This window comes from Pollicipes pollicipes, unplaced genomic scaffold, assembly GCF_011947565.3.
Source record: "Pollicipes pollicipes isolate AB1234 unplaced genomic scaffold, Ppol_2.1 Scaffold_3087;HRSCAF=3621_pilon_pilon_pilon, whole genome shotgun sequence".
NCBI classification, from domain to species: Eukaryota; Metazoa; Arthropoda; class Thecostraca; order Pollicipedomorpha; family Pollicipedidae; genus Pollicipes; species Pollicipes pollicipes.
The window spans coordinates 37,936,499-37,952,949 of record NW_023596225.1 but is presented as its reverse complement, the minus strand read 5'-3'; the positions used below and the strand labels follow the sequence as shown (position 1 = coordinate 37,952,949).

At 46.6% G+C, this 16,451-nt stretch overlaps 1 protein-coding gene across 1 annotated transcript; it reads left to right on the top strand.

The window, feature by feature from the left end:
* The first annotated feature begins 8,772 nt into the window (after positions 1-8,772).
* Positions 8,773-12,828, top strand: Tcs5 (TP53 regulating kinase). The gene is given in 4 exon segments (XM_037213093.1): positions 8,773-8,826; positions 11,242-11,365; positions 11,367-11,496; positions 11,908-12,828. Coding segments are annotated over 3 exon segments (663 nt in total). The 5' UTR covers positions 8,773-8,826; positions 11,242-11,308; the 3' UTR covers positions 12,384-12,828.
* Positions 12,829-16,451: the final 3,623 nt, after the last annotated feature.

Below are 16,451 nucleotides of genomic sequence, written 5' to 3'. Positions count from 1 at the left end.
GATGTCATCTAAACTACTTTAGACTTATCTCCACGAGTCGCTGCACCGATGGAAACTATACTGACACGTTTGAAATAGTGCTGACATAGTGGGTAGGTAGTGCTGTCGGCCGAAACGTAAGCAGTCCGCTCATGGCTTTCGCCAGCCCTATTGGTAACTTGGAGTGGACTTAGCTCAATGACATTGTGTCCAGGAACCATTTGGAGCACTTTGCAGTAGTTTATAAATGCAAAAAATCTATGCCATGCAGTGAAATTTGAGATTTTACAGGGGACAGCCGGAAGGTAAATGGAAGTACTTGGCTGGAAAGGTGATATGTGGACTGGCGCTGCCTGCCGAGACCTACGGCTCAGAAAGAGTTGTCGCCCATACTCATTTGGCATTTATTTTTTTCATTGGTTGTCATAAGGTAAATCTCAACAATCTTGGAAGGGGGGGGGGGGGTGCCATGAAACGTAAAGATCCCACTTTCTACGTTTGCAGCCCAAAAGGCACAACGTGATTGATTTCTCTGTCCCAAATGTGATTGCTCCTCTCTCATGTCATGCGTGACTATTACACTAGATTTTTCAAACAAGCACATGTTTCATGACATTCGCATATAGCTGTATGCGAACACTGTGTCATGCTCACAGGCGGGTAGGTATTGCGTCGGCCTGAACGTACGCTGTGGGTTTGTGCCTAATAACCAGTGTTTGTCCGCGGTAGCGATCTGCTGAGCGATGCATATTGTATTTGTTATCTAAGCGTTTTCAAAATGATTTCAAAATCATTCAACATTTCAGCATCGTTCAAGACCGTGAATTAATAATTTATCATGTTCATAAATGTTTACGGCCACCCATTAAATAATGAAATGTACATGTATGTTAGCGCACTTATTAGTGTAGTAGTAGCATGTAGTGATATATATATATATATATATATATATATATATATATATATATATATATATATATATATATATACAAGCATATGTATATATCTAGGTAAAGTTTTATTTTTGACGACAGGCAGACGAATCTCACAGAACTCGCACTTGCTTCGCTGTGCGTTGGTGCGATACGGGTTGAAGTGTTGTAGGTGGTCAGTGGAAATGGTGTTCTCATGGTGCTCTGGACTTAACACGGACTACACGCCTCTGTATGCCCATCACACATGCTAATGATCTTCGCAGTGTTGTTGCCAATTGACTAACCTCATCTTTGCTGCCGTTACATTGGAAGTCTAAGGGTGCTGAAAGGTAAAATACTCCATAATGACAGTCCAACCATCAACATGGGATATCAACACTACAAAAGCGTATTAACAGTACACAACGAGCAATCCCAAATACTTGGCGATTCGTCAAACCTTAGCCGTGCAGCCATTCTCGTCATTCCGATGCTCGGTTGTGGCTATATATATATATATATATATATATATATATATATATATATATATATATATATATATAGGCTATTAGACACATGATGGGCCATCTGAACTCGCAATTGCCCACCACAGATCAAATCAAAGTTAAGAACTTTATTCAAGGCCGGCTAACAATGCGCGCTTCACCGCCTCAATGCGTAACTAGTCATTTTTTCGTCATTCGTCATTTGCCTCCATGCATGAGCCCTTATATGCTAGCTTTTCCGTGTGGATCTGATTGCGTACTATTTGGGTCTATGGCTGGAAATCACCTTTACATATTCCGCAGTGTTATTTCTACATTTTATGCAACTGGTGCCTCTTTGCCACGAGACGTGCGTCACTGGCCTATGGTGTCTCTGCCCTCTCCCCACCCAGTCTCTAAGCGCACGCTTCCTCAAAATTAACGGAACGCACCATTCGCTCCCTCTCTCGTGACGCATGATGTTTAATGTCGACAGTATCATAATACTCTGGCATCTGACGCGGTGTTGCTACATACGGTCCGCTGCTAGGCGCCTAACGCGTATTCTATCGCGGTTCCTATTTCAAGACAATTTGCAATAAACACCACAAAGCTGCTCTCTGCTGCCCTTGCCCTGAGCGCACCTCCATTACTAAAGACTTCGTAAAACAGTGGAGCGAACTGTGCTTATGCAAGACTTTGTTATTTCATACACGTTATACATTCTTGCATCATTGTTATACATCCCTCAGTCTTATGCGATGCCGGGTTCACCGCAGTCTGGCCTACGCTGTTACGGCGACCAACGGCCTTGGCCGATCAGTTGATCGTTCGCGCCATTTTCGTTCGCGCCAACTCGGCTGTCGTCAAACGTGTGCATTTTGGCGCGTGCATGAAGCTGTTCTAATTGGCCGGGCGGGGGAAGTTCCAAAAGCGTCAAAGCCAATGACCGGACCGGACCGCGAACAGATCACGCCTTGGCGCATGGGTTGGTTTTTGGAGGTGGATCTAGGTGAGGTCAGGCAAGGGGCAAACAAATATGGAGGGAAGCGGATATATCGCCTGCCATGACTGCAATTATCAACAGCATAACAATTAGCTTGTCACGAGGCATCATTGCTGATACCCAATGCGGCAATAACATAAAGTGCATGACACAGCAAGAAGAGGCACTTTTGAGAAGTTTCACAAGAGTACAATGCTGGCACCGTTCGCTAACGGGGACGCTTCTATACGGAACGTAATTCACTCGAGCTACGATGATATATACATATATATATATATATATATATATATATACATATATGTAGATATATATATATATATATATATATATATATATATATATATACATATATATATATATATGTGTGTGTGTGTGTGTGTGTGTGTGTGTGCATATAGGTATATATTTCATTTACTTTGAAACAGTTCTAAAATGGTGTCCTCGAATGACTGCACCGGAGGAAACTTTACTGACCAGTTTGAAACGGACAGATAATGCTGGCGGTCGAATAGCAAATAGTTCGTCTATGCTTATCACCGGCCCCGATATTTCAAAGTGAACTTAGCTGTTCCTCAATCATTTGAACCCATTTGCCAAAGTTTTTAAGCGCAGCAAAGTTTGGCCATGCGGTAAAATTTGAATTTCATTGCAGGCGTCGTAAGATTTGGTAAGGTTACAAAAACGTTTGGTTGGAAGTAATTTCTTGACTTGTGCTAGCAGCGGACACATGGGCGGGGAAACGTGTCAGAAAGGTAAGGGTTGATCAAACTTATTTTGTTCTCGAACGATTCGTGCTAAAAATTATCGGAAGGGGGTGGGACACATCACCCATGTAACCGCCGTTCCCTCCCCTTTGAGACAAAGCACATTTTTATTGATTCCCACGTCCAATGTCTGTTGTTTTCTCTGCTACATAATGTGCAACAATCATATTTGATTTTTTGGGGGGGACACACTCGCTTTATAGCACACACATATGACCGCTCTCAGGCTTTGTTGTAGGCTTGCAGACGGTTAAGTATTGCGTCGATCTGAAGTTGAAGTAATATATACACATATATACAGATATACATATATATATATATATATATATATATATATATGTATGTATATATGTATATATATATATATATATATATATATATATATAAATTACCACATGTTTCGATGGCAGATTATAATTTATACGCCATTCATCATTCAGTGAGGAACCGCAAACATATACAAAAAAAACATTAATCCGCGGAGTTGAATGATGGTGATAAGACAATAGTTTTAGCCTTATTCCTCGCGGAAAAACCAGGACAACGGATGCATAGTTCGGTTGATATTTCGGCAACATGCCTCGATCGAAACAATAGCAGAAGTTTGCTACTGCTCTTGTTTTTGAATCGCTATTGCTGTTGCTATTTGAAGGCTGTTTCTGCTATTGTTTCGATAAAGCTTGTTGCCGAAATATCAACCAAACTATATTTCCATTGTCCTGGTTTTTCTCCGGGGAATAAGGCGAATTCTGTCTTCTCTATATGAGTAATGTTTCTCGCTAATGCACTGAACAGCTTACGTTATTTTGAATGATGTTGAGTGATGTTGAAATTATTTTAAAAATGCTTAGAGAACAAATGCAATATGCATCGCTCAGCAGATCACTACCGCGGACAAACGCTGGTTATTAGGCACAAACCCACAGCGTACGTTCAGGCCGACGCAATATCTACCCTATTGTGAGCATGGCACAAGGCTCGCACGCAGCTATATATGAATGTTATGAGACGCGTGTTTGTTTCAAAAATCTAGTGTAATAGTCACGCATGACATGAGGGAGAAGCCATCACATTTGGGACGGGGAAATCAATCACGTTGTGCCTTTTGGGCTGCAAGCGTAGAAACATGGGATCCCTACATTTTATGGCAACCCGCCCCTCCCCCCCCCCCCCCCGCCCCACCCACCTTCCAAGATTGTTGAGATTTACCCTATGGCAACCAGTGAAAAAATCAAATACAAAATGGACATGGGCGACAACTCTTTCTGACCCGTACCTCTGCCTGGGTTTCGGCAGGCAGTGCCAGTCCACATATCACCTTTCCAGCCAAGTACTTCCATTTACCTTCCGGCCGCCTCCTGTAAAATCTCGAATTTCACTGCATGGTATAGCTTTTCTGCATTTATAAACCACTGGAAGGTGCTCCAAATGGATCCTGGACACAACGTCATTGAGCTAAGTCCGCTCCGAGTTACCAATAGGGCTGGCGAAAGCCATGAGCGGACTCTACGTTTCGGCCGCCAGTACTATCTACCCACTATTTCAACACTATTTCAAACGTGTCAGCATATTTTCCATCGGTGAAACGACTCGTGGAGATAAGTCTAAAGTAGTTTAGATGACACCTGAAATATTATAGCACCGGTTAGCTTTTCACGGACAGTATCACCGCCTCTCAGCACGTAACCAGAGCGTGCATTAAGGCTTACGCAATACCCACACGAGCCTTCGAGCGTGAAACACGGTGTGTATGCGGCTAAATGTATTTACCATGAAAGGTATGTTTACCTGAAAAATTAAGTCCCACGGCCACATGTGACACGTTGAAACGAAGCACACATCCCAACGAGCACACAAGAGAAGCAGAGTTGACAATAGGGCCCGTGATAGGTATGAGCGGACTCTACGATTCGGCGGACTCTACGATTTATCTGCCGATTTCAAGTGTGTCAGTTTACTTTCCATCAGTGAAATCACTAGCCGACACTATTCCAAAAGTGCCTAAATGACAATTAATATGTTATTGTTGGCGGGCTATTCCCGGGGACCAGCGATGCTAACTGGGCAAATAGGAGCAGCGCGCCATGTGCCCAGTTGTCCGAAGTAATACCAAACAGCCTGGGTATTACGCCGGATATCATGGTCAGGACCCTGAAAGCATTGCAGCCTCCAGAGACTATTCCCCGGGGCCCACCATGACCCCTTGGGCACAAAGCCACAGCGCACGTTAAGGCTAACGCAATACTTAACTGCCTGCGAGCCTGATACACGGTTTGTATGCGGTTATGTGTATATACCATAAACGCATTGGTCACACATTACAAAACAGAGAAAACGCCACGTCAGTGCAGGAAAATGAATAAGGAAGTCCACTTCCGGCTGATAGCGCCGGTCGTCAAATCACCACCTCGAAACAATGCTCATTTCCATGGCGACCGCCTGCCATGACATGTTCAATTTGACCCCATGAACTAACTTTGCCACATTTAGAAAGTACTGGTGGTTCAAATGATTCATGAACAAACTTGCATTAAAATCAGTCCAATCGATGTTACTAATAGTGGCCATTGATAGATATAAGTGGACTCTTTACGTTTCCGCCGCTACCATTGTCTGTCCATTTCAAACGTGCCAGTAGTTTAAATCGGTGATATCACTTGGAACACAATTTTAAAACTACGCATGCAATTTCGCTATCATCATGGAGACAGTGGACCCATCCTTCCTGAACAAAATGTCGTTCGGGTATGCCCACTCGGAGTTACTAATAGGGCCGATGATAGGCGTAAAGCGAACTCTACGTTTCGGCCGCCAGTATTCTTTGTCCATTTCAAACGTGTCAATATAGTTTCCATCGGTGCAACGGCTAGTGGACATCCTTCTAAAGCTATTTAAACGGCATCTGAAATATTATAGCCCCGCTTAGCTTTTCACGGTCAGTACCGCGGCCTCCAGGGCACATAGCCAGAGCGTGCGATAAGACATACGCAACACCCACGCGCATTCGAGCGTGAGGCACAATGTGCATGCCGCTAAATGTATATACCATGACAGGTATGCTTACCTGAAAAATCAAGTCCAACGATCATATATGGCAGGCGGAAAAGCGGTACACATCCCAGCAAGCATAATAAAACGAGAGTTACCAATAGGGCCGGTCATAGGCTTGAAACGCAGCTATTTACGTTTCGGGGCAAGCATGGTCTATCCATATCAAACACTGCAGTTTAGTTTTTATCGGTGCGATCATAACCGGAAACCATTTTTGTTCAAAAGGGTAATTAAAACATTCCATCATTAGCAGGTCGTGCTCGGGGAGCACCACGACCTACTGGGTACATCGCAACATGCGTTGAAGCCGACGCTGTATGTAACTATATGCGAGACTGGAACAAGCTGTGAATGCGGCTATGTGCAGATACCATGAGACATGCGCTGATGTGAAACTCGGGCATCGTGGTCAGGGCAATAACAACATTTTGGCCCTCGGCCGATTATTGCCGGGGGGCGCCACGGCTTATAGGACACGAAACGACAGCGTTTATTTGGGCCGGTGCAGCACCTAACCGCACGCGGGCCTGCAACAAGGTGTGTATGCGGCTTTATGCATATACCATGAAACGGTGTTTCACTGTACGTCACGGTGAGTCCCTGGCCGATGCAGTAGGCCGCTAGTTGACTTAAGGGGCCCCAGTCAGTGTAAATCGCAGGTGCCAGCCATGCCCCTATTTTTAAAATGGAACCCAGAGGCCAGGCCACGTTAGCGGCATTATGTTCAGAAATCATTTGGAGCACCTTGCAGTAGTTTCCAAATGCAGCAAAGCCATCTCATGCAGTTCAATTAGAGATTTCAAAGCAGACGGCCGTAAGGTAAGTTGAGGAGTTTGGCAGCAAAAGCGATGAAAGGTCTGCCGCTGGCACCCGTAACATACACAGAGGAACGTTTCAGAGAGGGTGGGCGGTCGCCCTAGTCATATTGTTGGTGATTCTTCCCATCAAATTCCATAAGTTTGATGTTCTACATTCTCAGAAAGTGGAGATGCCGTTGCACTCAGGCCTTCCTCGGCATAGGAGCCATACGCACATTTCCATAGGATATTCCTCTGCTTCGCCATGTGCAACCATTGTCCTTCATTTGTCAGATAAGCACGCTTCATGGGAGGTATACTGCCTATAGCTGCAAAATAACGTTTGTTCACCCTTGCAAGGACTAGGTCCTGCGTCGGCCTCAATGTGCGCTGTATGGGCTTTGTAGGCCGTGGTGGTGTGTAGATCTGATCAGATGATGCTGGCGGCCGAAACGTGAGGAGTCCGCTTACGTATATGAACGACTCTGTTGGTAATTTGGGATTGGCTTACTCGAATGAAATCTTGTTCGGAAATGATTGTCATTTTCTCCACCATATGAGGGAGATTATCTACATATTCTTAAAAGGGTGTTGTTGGCAGTTACGAAGATTGAAACTATATCGGCGCATTTGAAATGCGTGGATAAGGCTGGCGGCCGCAAGGTGAAATCTACTATTATGCCCACCAACAGCCATATTAACTCGAAGTAGTCTCACCTAAAAGGCTCTTTGTTCAGGAATGATTTTAAACGCATTGAAATTGTTTTTAAACGCAGCAAAGCAGCGTCACGCATTGAGATTGGAGAGTTCATAGCGGACAGCCGGAAGGTAAATTGAAGAGCTGGGATGCAAATGTAATACAAGGTCTGGCGTTGGCACCCGAATCATAGACGGACGAACGTCTCAGAAAGTAAGGGTGCTCAGAGTCATATTGTAATCGATTCTTCCCATCCATTGCCGTAGCGCTAATACCCTACATACATTCTCAGAAAGTGTCTAATGGTGAGGGTGTCATAACGCTCACGGAACCCATGTATCAAGTCCAGGAGAAACCATCGCCATCCAAATCGTGTCAAAATGGTGTCCAGCAGTGGTTGCGCCGATGGATACTGCTTTGGAATGTTTGTTAAAGACACATAATGCTGGTAGCCGAAAACATACAGCCAGTTCATGCCACTCTCCGGCCCTATTGGCAACTCAGCGTGGACATATCTGAATGCAGTTTGTTCATGGATCACTTGGACCTTCTTGCAGTAGTTTCTTAAGGAAGGCTGCTGGGAAAGGTGTTTTCCCGCCATTATCAGGTTCCCTAGTGATACGAAATGAAAACCATAACTCGTGTCACGTGACACCATGAGCAGCAGGTATAACGCTGCTTTTTGTTTTGCTTCATTTTTTCAAATGGCACCACCATGATAACCTAAACCACGAGCACGTAGGTAGATGCACGTACACCGTAACAGTCTCTCCGAACGTGGTGAGCAGCGGGAAAACACAGCCGAAAAACGTGTCCCACTGAAAGTTTTCAACTGATGACTGATTCATTCGTCCCAGCGACGTCAACAGTAGGATGCAAGACCCGTGTCATTACAAATACATGCTTGGTTTTCAATGTTGTCATCATAAGCAGCTTGTGAATCCTTGTGATGTGAGAAGTAAAAGAAGTACAGTCTTTACATGCGTATCAGTGATGTCAAGAGGAGCACAAAACTTATCATTGGGATGATTTACCCGGTCTGGCAGCGGTGTTTGGTCAGCTGATTAGCCGGTCGTCACTACAGATCTAAGCCGGCCGACGCGTCCCCTCCTCAGAACATTGTCGGCCGAAAGGTAAAGAACACTTGTCAATGTGCAAGGTGCAGGCTGCTGCAGGGAATAATTTTTTATACTTTCTTCGTGCAAAAATGATTGAAGATTTAGCTTCATTTAGCCAGGCCTCAGTTTGGAAAATCAGAGTGCTGGGCTTAGCACGCACGCACGCAACTAGCATAATTTTAGATGGATTAAACCTGCCGATGCTGGCATTGTGATCAACAGTGCATGGTAGAAGCCCTGCAGGCTTTTTAAGTCATAGCCTTGTAGGCTTGTGGGCTCAAAAGTGGTAGCACTAGCTTTGATACAACCATAACTTGCTTCTGCTGAAAAGCTTCTCTGTTGGTGCGGATTACCCTGGATCCAAGTTGGTTTACACAAAACCACACCTCTGTGTCTACCAACATACCTTGGTAGGGATTGAAGAAATGCAGCCTCGGCATATGTGGGCTGTTTTATGGGGCCATAGCATTTGGTGAGGTTTGGGTCAGAGTTGCTGGGGCTTAGTGAAGGTTCTATAGTAGAAAAGCATTGCATTGCAATGATTTTAATATTCTGTATCAAGATTTGCATTATGCAATTCAAAAGTTCATATTTTTTCACATGCATCCATACTGAATGTAATTTTGGTGGGAAATATCAGTGGTTGAATGCATGAGAAATCAACATTGCATTTTACTTCTGATAGTGCATGGAAGGAAGTGAACAAAAATGTGTCCACCTGACCTCCATGCTGAACCATGTCATGTAGTCATCCTTGTTGCCAGAGCACTGGAACACTGTTACAACCATGCTGCACTTGATTGTTTAAGACTGTTAATATGGCATGGTGCTGGCTGTTGAATGGAGGAGCAGGCTGTTGACTTGAAAAAGACCAAGCTTCCTGCCATGGTATGGGTGAGAGATGTTGCTCATCATGAAGGGTTAAACAACCATGGGTAACAAAATTTGTTAAGCTGCAATTTTCATGCAGTATAGTCATGCTCTGATGCCACAGAGTTGATGTGGCATGACCTTTTCCCAAGAAGTGTTGATGCCAATATTCTTTCAAATGGTTGGATATAAACTGTCCACTTTCTGAAGGCATGGAATATAGTTTATGCAGTTGGAATGAGTGCAGCCAGGATTTTTTCCAAAGGCAGGCCCAGGTCTAAGTGAAAATTCATCATTTTAGTTTCTGTTCTGCTATCAGGAGACGATGTTGAAACATGGAGAAAATATGGGTATAAGGGAGGTAGGCCACCCCACCCCCTAACCTTCATCCCTTAGTTGCACACCTGCTATTATGGTTACATTATGTGCATTATAATAGGTAGCACTATTATAAACTCTGAATGCACTTGACCGTCTTGTCTTTGCAGCAGTCAGGTGGTTGGGTTGGATGTTTCTTCTGCATGAATTTAGGGTATTCAGGCAGAGGCTCCTTGGATTATTCAAACATTGCACTTTAGCAGGTCTGCACATATCAGAACATTATGAAAGTAGCAAATGACACATCCTTGGAAATCCATTTCCTTCATACATTACTATAGATTTTTAAAAAAAAATAAATTTGTCCCAAATTGTTTGTATGGGTGATTTCAGGTTCAGAGTACCTGCCAAGCATAGCTTGTTGCGTGTACCCCGAACCCACCACCCAAGTGTGCCGTCCAGTTCAACAGCTAATTTTGCCTCCGCCCTTTCGCCGGACAGGCATGCGGAGGGTTTTACGTGCCGCACAATGCTGCGACACGGCCGCCTCGGGTCTGGGTTGAGCCTCGTTGGCCAGTTGCCAGCTGGCCTTTCCGTTTCAGTTGGGTCAAACAATGCGCCCACTCTGGGACTCGTACCCAGTGCCGCTGGATTACGAGTCCAGCATCTTTCCCCAAGACCACAGAGGCGACTTATGTTGCGATTTATGTTGAATTATGTTATGATTTATGGCGATTTATGTTGAATTGTATGAATCCTGAGGGAGACCAATGGCTTTCACCAGTTCCTCTGCTTCTTCTTAGAACTGTCACTCTATGCTTTGCATACTCTACATTTGTCAAGATGTCTAATGTCGTCACTGATTTCTTATCATTTTAGTTATGTCCACCACCATAGACATCTAGTGGGCAAGCAGCTGGTCATATGAAGTGAGGCATTTTGATTGAAATGGTGTGGTAGAGTGACCAGGCTGATCTGGTAAAGTTGAAGTAGAGTCCATTGCAGGGTCTGGTAGAATCCAAATATGTGGTGGATTTGGCTTTGTCATGTCCAGTGATGCACAATGCACAAGATACATTTTGAGAAACCTGCATGTAGTTTACCTTGATTTGGCTTGAGTGCAGAAAGGTTATTGTGTTTCACACTTTTGATATTGAGTGATTTGTTTGAAAGTTCAGCCATGAAGGAATTTGAAGATGCTCTATTTGCATAGCAGACTTTTAATTGTAGCAATCCCATCAGTTCCAGACTCTAAGCCTGCCTAATTGTGAGCAAGTTTGCGAGGATCCACCTGACCGAGGGAAGCATAATGAAGGAATCAGAGTTGCTGAAGCAGGGAGCAGAGGCGAAGATATACCGCACAAGCATTCTGTGGCCGGCCTGCTATTGTCAAGGAGCGGTTCCGCAAGACATACCGGCATCCGGAGCTGGACGACGCCATCACAGTGGACCGCATCAAGGCTGAGGCCAGGGCGCTGGCCCGATGCAGAAAACTTGGTGAGGGATGATGTGAGGAGCTCCGGAGTAAGCAGTGCTGTATTGTACTGTAGCAAAGTCAATGTTATCTATGCTGATCACCTAACACCCTCTCTGAATGCTTTGTTCGGGAAGGCATCATTGATCTCCAGACATGTGGCAATGAATACTACTTAAACTTAAGCTTGGAAGCATTAATCTTACTCACTATGTCAGGGTCAGGGTCTTGGTCAGGGTCTTGCAAAGATGTAATAGTGATTCAGACTCCACTCCAGCGCTGTGCAGTTCCAAGGACTCATTCCCGGGACACAATAGTGACATAATCAACCACTCTCAGGGTAGCGTTCCCCAGGTCCACTTGGGCTGTGTGCCATTGGCTGTCCCCCGTGGCACCCGCTGCCCGATCGGCCTCACACCTCACCTCCTCGGCAGGCGTGCACGCGCCGACCGTGTACCACGTGGACCTGGCGCGGCGGCGCATCGTCATGCAGGACCTGCCGGAGGCGACCACGGTGCGCGAGGTGATCTGCCGGCTGTCGGCGTCCGAGGGCGCCGGCTGCGCGCCGCTGCTCGCGCTGGCCGGCCGCGTCGGCCACCTGCTGGCCGCGTTGCACGCCGCCGGTCTGGTGCACGGCGACCTGACCACCTCCAACCTGCTGGTGGACCCTGACCTGCGCACAGTGACGCTGATCGACTTCGGTCTGAGCGGCGCGGGCGGTGGCGCGGAGGAGCTCGCCGTCGACTTGTACGTGCTGGAGCGGGCCGTGCTCAGCACGCATCCGGACTCGGCGCCGATTACCGGCAGGGTCTACGAGGCGTACCGCGCCGCCTGGCCGGGCGCCGACGCCGTGCTCAGGAAGCTGGACGAGGTGCGACTGCGCGGCAGGAAGAGGCTTATGCTGGGCTGAGGCGACCGGCTGTGCAGGATCCGCTTTGCTGTGGGGCTGGTTTGACGTGTTTCGTGAAAGCTACCAAAAGCTCAAATGCCTCTGGAGAGTGATATTTCACGTTAGTGACATTTTTCATCCATATGACGCGCCATACGATGTCGCCGCAGTTGACCATGTTTTTGGATTGCGTGTATATTTCGTAGCTTAAAAAGATTATATACACGTTGCTGAGTTTCTGTCACACTCAATGTCAATCTCTGTCGCCAACTCCACAGAGCACGTGGCTGGCTGGCATAGCATGTAACAAAACGCGCGGGGATAGCGTGGGACAAATTACAACAGTTGATAGCTCTTTACTCAGATGCATTCACGACGAGAGGTTATCTGAAGAGAACCTTGCGCATGCGAAAAGCTCGAATCTACTGTCTGCATTGCTGGTTCGCCACAGCACACCCAGATAAATCGTGGCAATGTTGAAATGCATGCTGTTAAGGCCAGAGCAACATGACCTCGCTGTATTGAACCTCAGCAAGCACTGCGGGACGCGGCTGGGTCACCGGCCGCGACCGGTTGCAAACCACCGGCTACACGTCCGCGGCCACAGCATCACCGGCCCGCGTGGGGGTGTACGCGTACGGAGCACACCACGGCGTGGTGGAAAGTGCACGTGCGCTACACTGCCTGCTACGAAAACGATAAAGGAAATTACACTCCCGTTAACGGTATACTCCGCTTCCTGAGACCTAGTTTGCTTCCTCGATCCCCCAGATCGGCGAACAGCCGAGGCACTCGCCCCCTCTCCGCTCGATGCGATCGGTACGGTCACCCATCTGCCGGGGCAGCGATGTTCGTTCATCGGCTCCAGACAGCCCAGAGTTAGGATACAGGTCATCGGCAAGATACTCGCAGCGGCTGTCGCAGACGTCTCCGGCAGAGGCGCACGCAGCATGGGAACTGTGGACATCAGTGGCGACGGTCGTCGCGGGGATGGCGAAGCTCGGCGCGTCCGTGGCCAACTGCGCGGGTCAGAGAGCCTTCCGCGCCAGGGAGGGGAACAATGTGATATGATGTATCCCTCTAAGGGTCTACGAATCGATCAGGGGATCCCGCCCCGTGTCGCCAGAATGTTGACCGGAAGACACCCTGCAGTGGGGCGGAATGACCCTTCAGCACTTGACCGGGAACAGCAATGTGCCCCGAGCGTTCTGCTTAAGGGGTCCCTCGCCCGGGAGGAAATAGAGGTCTCATTGTTGAACGTAGTGGGTCGAAAGGAGTTCAAAAACAATAAAACAATACATTGCTTGAACTACATGAAGTACCAGCACAATGACGCAAGACCAATGACCCCTTATGACATACAGAATGATGGTTGATGTGCTGTTACCTTCGTGAAACAACACCACGGCGTTCTTTAAGCCGCATTTTAAGTTAAGACCAATTACTGGACCATAAAATCGACGTGGACGGTAAAGTGCAGGGACCCTGTTTTTTTCTGTCACGATGCGGTCCGAATGCGCCGCAAAAGCTTTACTCAATGACTTCACCGCCGCTCCACACAGGCAAGACTGCTGGCGGTCAGCGGTGGAGTGTTGTGAGCCGATGAGAACGTCCGGCCGGCCGACGAGTGATACCAACATAATTTAGCGGTGATAGTGGCGGCCACGTGGTGATGCCGCAGTGAGCCTTTCACCGGATGGCTGCTTTTTAATGGCGACGGATTCCGAGGCGTGAGTGATGCATGGCTGTACTGTTCCACTTATAACTATGGGGTCTGGTCGTCGCGCATGCCCCGCAGACTGTGCATAGTGACCATCCTATAGACTTCCCTTTAATGTGACCGGTAAAGAAGCAGGCATGAGACGGTGTGAACGAATGAATGTTAGTTGCGAAATCCCAGTAAAGTGAAGTTTACTACTCACGCTAGGACGAAACCATTTATTTTGTAAAAGCCCACATACAGCCGGTGAGCCAAAATCTTCGCTGTCAGTTGCAGTTCCCCCTAAATAGTCAGTTTATGACAGGGAATTGCCTCGATGATAATTACCTGCGAATCGATGCAGCGGGAACACTAACCAACAGCCGCCCCTAACATCAATATGTACAATTGATCCAAACAAGTACGCTTATTGCTAGCAGACGTATTACTCACCAGGAGCATTTTTTATTATGTTAATTATTAGAGTGCAGTCACTATCTCTAGACTAGTGTGGGCCGGCGGTGGCCGTCCGTCGCGCCAGGATAACAGGCAGGTGACGTCATATAGTATGAGCAGCTGAGCGCGTCGTTAAGTCCCCAATGACAGTATCAACACGAGAGGCAAAAAGAGGATCAAATGCCGCCCGTCATGCACAGCTACATGCACAGCTAGCCTAACCAACTAAATTTAAAATAATAAACGCGTCATTTCGACGAAGTGGCCCTATTACCTAGCTGATTAGTATTGGTAAACGTACTGGAAATATGTATGACACGACGTTATACGTGATTATGTAACTTAAAACGCATGCAGGGACTCCATCCAAATTATTAAGTTAGTCATGGCTCTTGTTGCTTTTATGCGGGTTGAGCTCCGGAAATATTGCGATTGCCGTTTTGTGCAGGTGAGGAACCCATCGGGTAATTATGATTATATGGCGTGGAAAGGAGGAAGGAGCGTTTGCTCCGAGTTGCACTGAGGACAAAAATCAAGTTGAAGGAACAGCGATATAGAAAATACCCTCGTCATTTATTGTTGGCTGGCATGACGAATGTCTCCTAGAGTTGAAGCAGGGAGGCAACCCGCACCCGGCTGGGAAAGTTGACCTCCCTGTGCGGCTTTCAAGAACAGCTAAAAAACAAACGCTTGCAGCAAAACCACGTTTTAATGCCTGGTCATTTATCAACTTGTCATATTTTGTGCAAAGTTGCACCATTAATCTTATAAGGTCAGTGACCAAGGTCGATTCAAGGAGGTCAACCTCCTTGATTCAACCTTTTTGTGTAGTTTTTGTGGTTCTACATAAGAAAAAGAGTATCACCTCACATGAGCAAACATCACATGACCACAGAGAACACGAAATTGACCCAGGTCATGACCTACCTCTTTGGGTGCCTTCTGCAAACATAGGCGGATCCTGGGAGGGGGGGGGGGGGCACGGGGCCGTGATCGCCCAAAAGAAACTCTGAGAGTATGTTTTGGCCCCACCAAAACATTCCCAGTACTTCATAAAAGTTCACGTGTAGTTACCGTCTGTTTTAACTTTGATGGTGCGGTATCAAACATTTCTTTCCGTTTCGGAAAAAAACTTCATGAAAAAGTTGCCAGTCACCTTGAATATCAAAACAAAACGCATGTTGACGTGGCTTAGTCACACTCGGCGCAAACAACGTGTTTGATAAGTGCACTGGACCTCGGATCCCACACCAGCCAGCTGGCGACGAACGGTTGGCCCTCCCCCCCCCCCCCCCCAAACTCCAGGCTGGATCCGCCCGTCTGCAAAACACATACAGGGCTTAAAATAGGCGGTTTGGTTAGGCAACTACGGTGAATAACACGACCATTCCACTGAAAACATGTTATGATGCCATTCTCATGCATCACGAGGTCACAATTGGTCACTTGAGGATATGCAGCCATATGAGGTCATCCAAGATGGATGACGTGTGTTCCTGGAAGCGGAAAGGCTAGATGAACGAGTGCACCGCGTGCAACCGCCTCTATGTCGTGTGTGTGAAACTGGTGACTTTTAAGTTCATGTAGCAATGCGTGTGTTCTCATTTTGTTATAAAGACATTACCAAGCACCAAAGGACTTTGTATAATGTACACAAGTGCTATGCGATATTGAGCACCTGGAGATGTGCAATATACTATTTTGAACCGCCCACAGATGTTTATCTGACCAAAAAAACAGCATTGTACTGATCGCTTAGGCCCGGTAAGCAATAGCTTTTTTATTTGAATGCGTTACGAATTTGACCTGATTTGACTTCATTTGGCCTCTAAGTCAGCCTAAAATGCTACTTTTTGTGTCCAGGATACTTTGTCCCGCACCTGCACGTAATAAAATAAACGAACTGAAAAGCATATTGTGAAAGAAAACAAAAA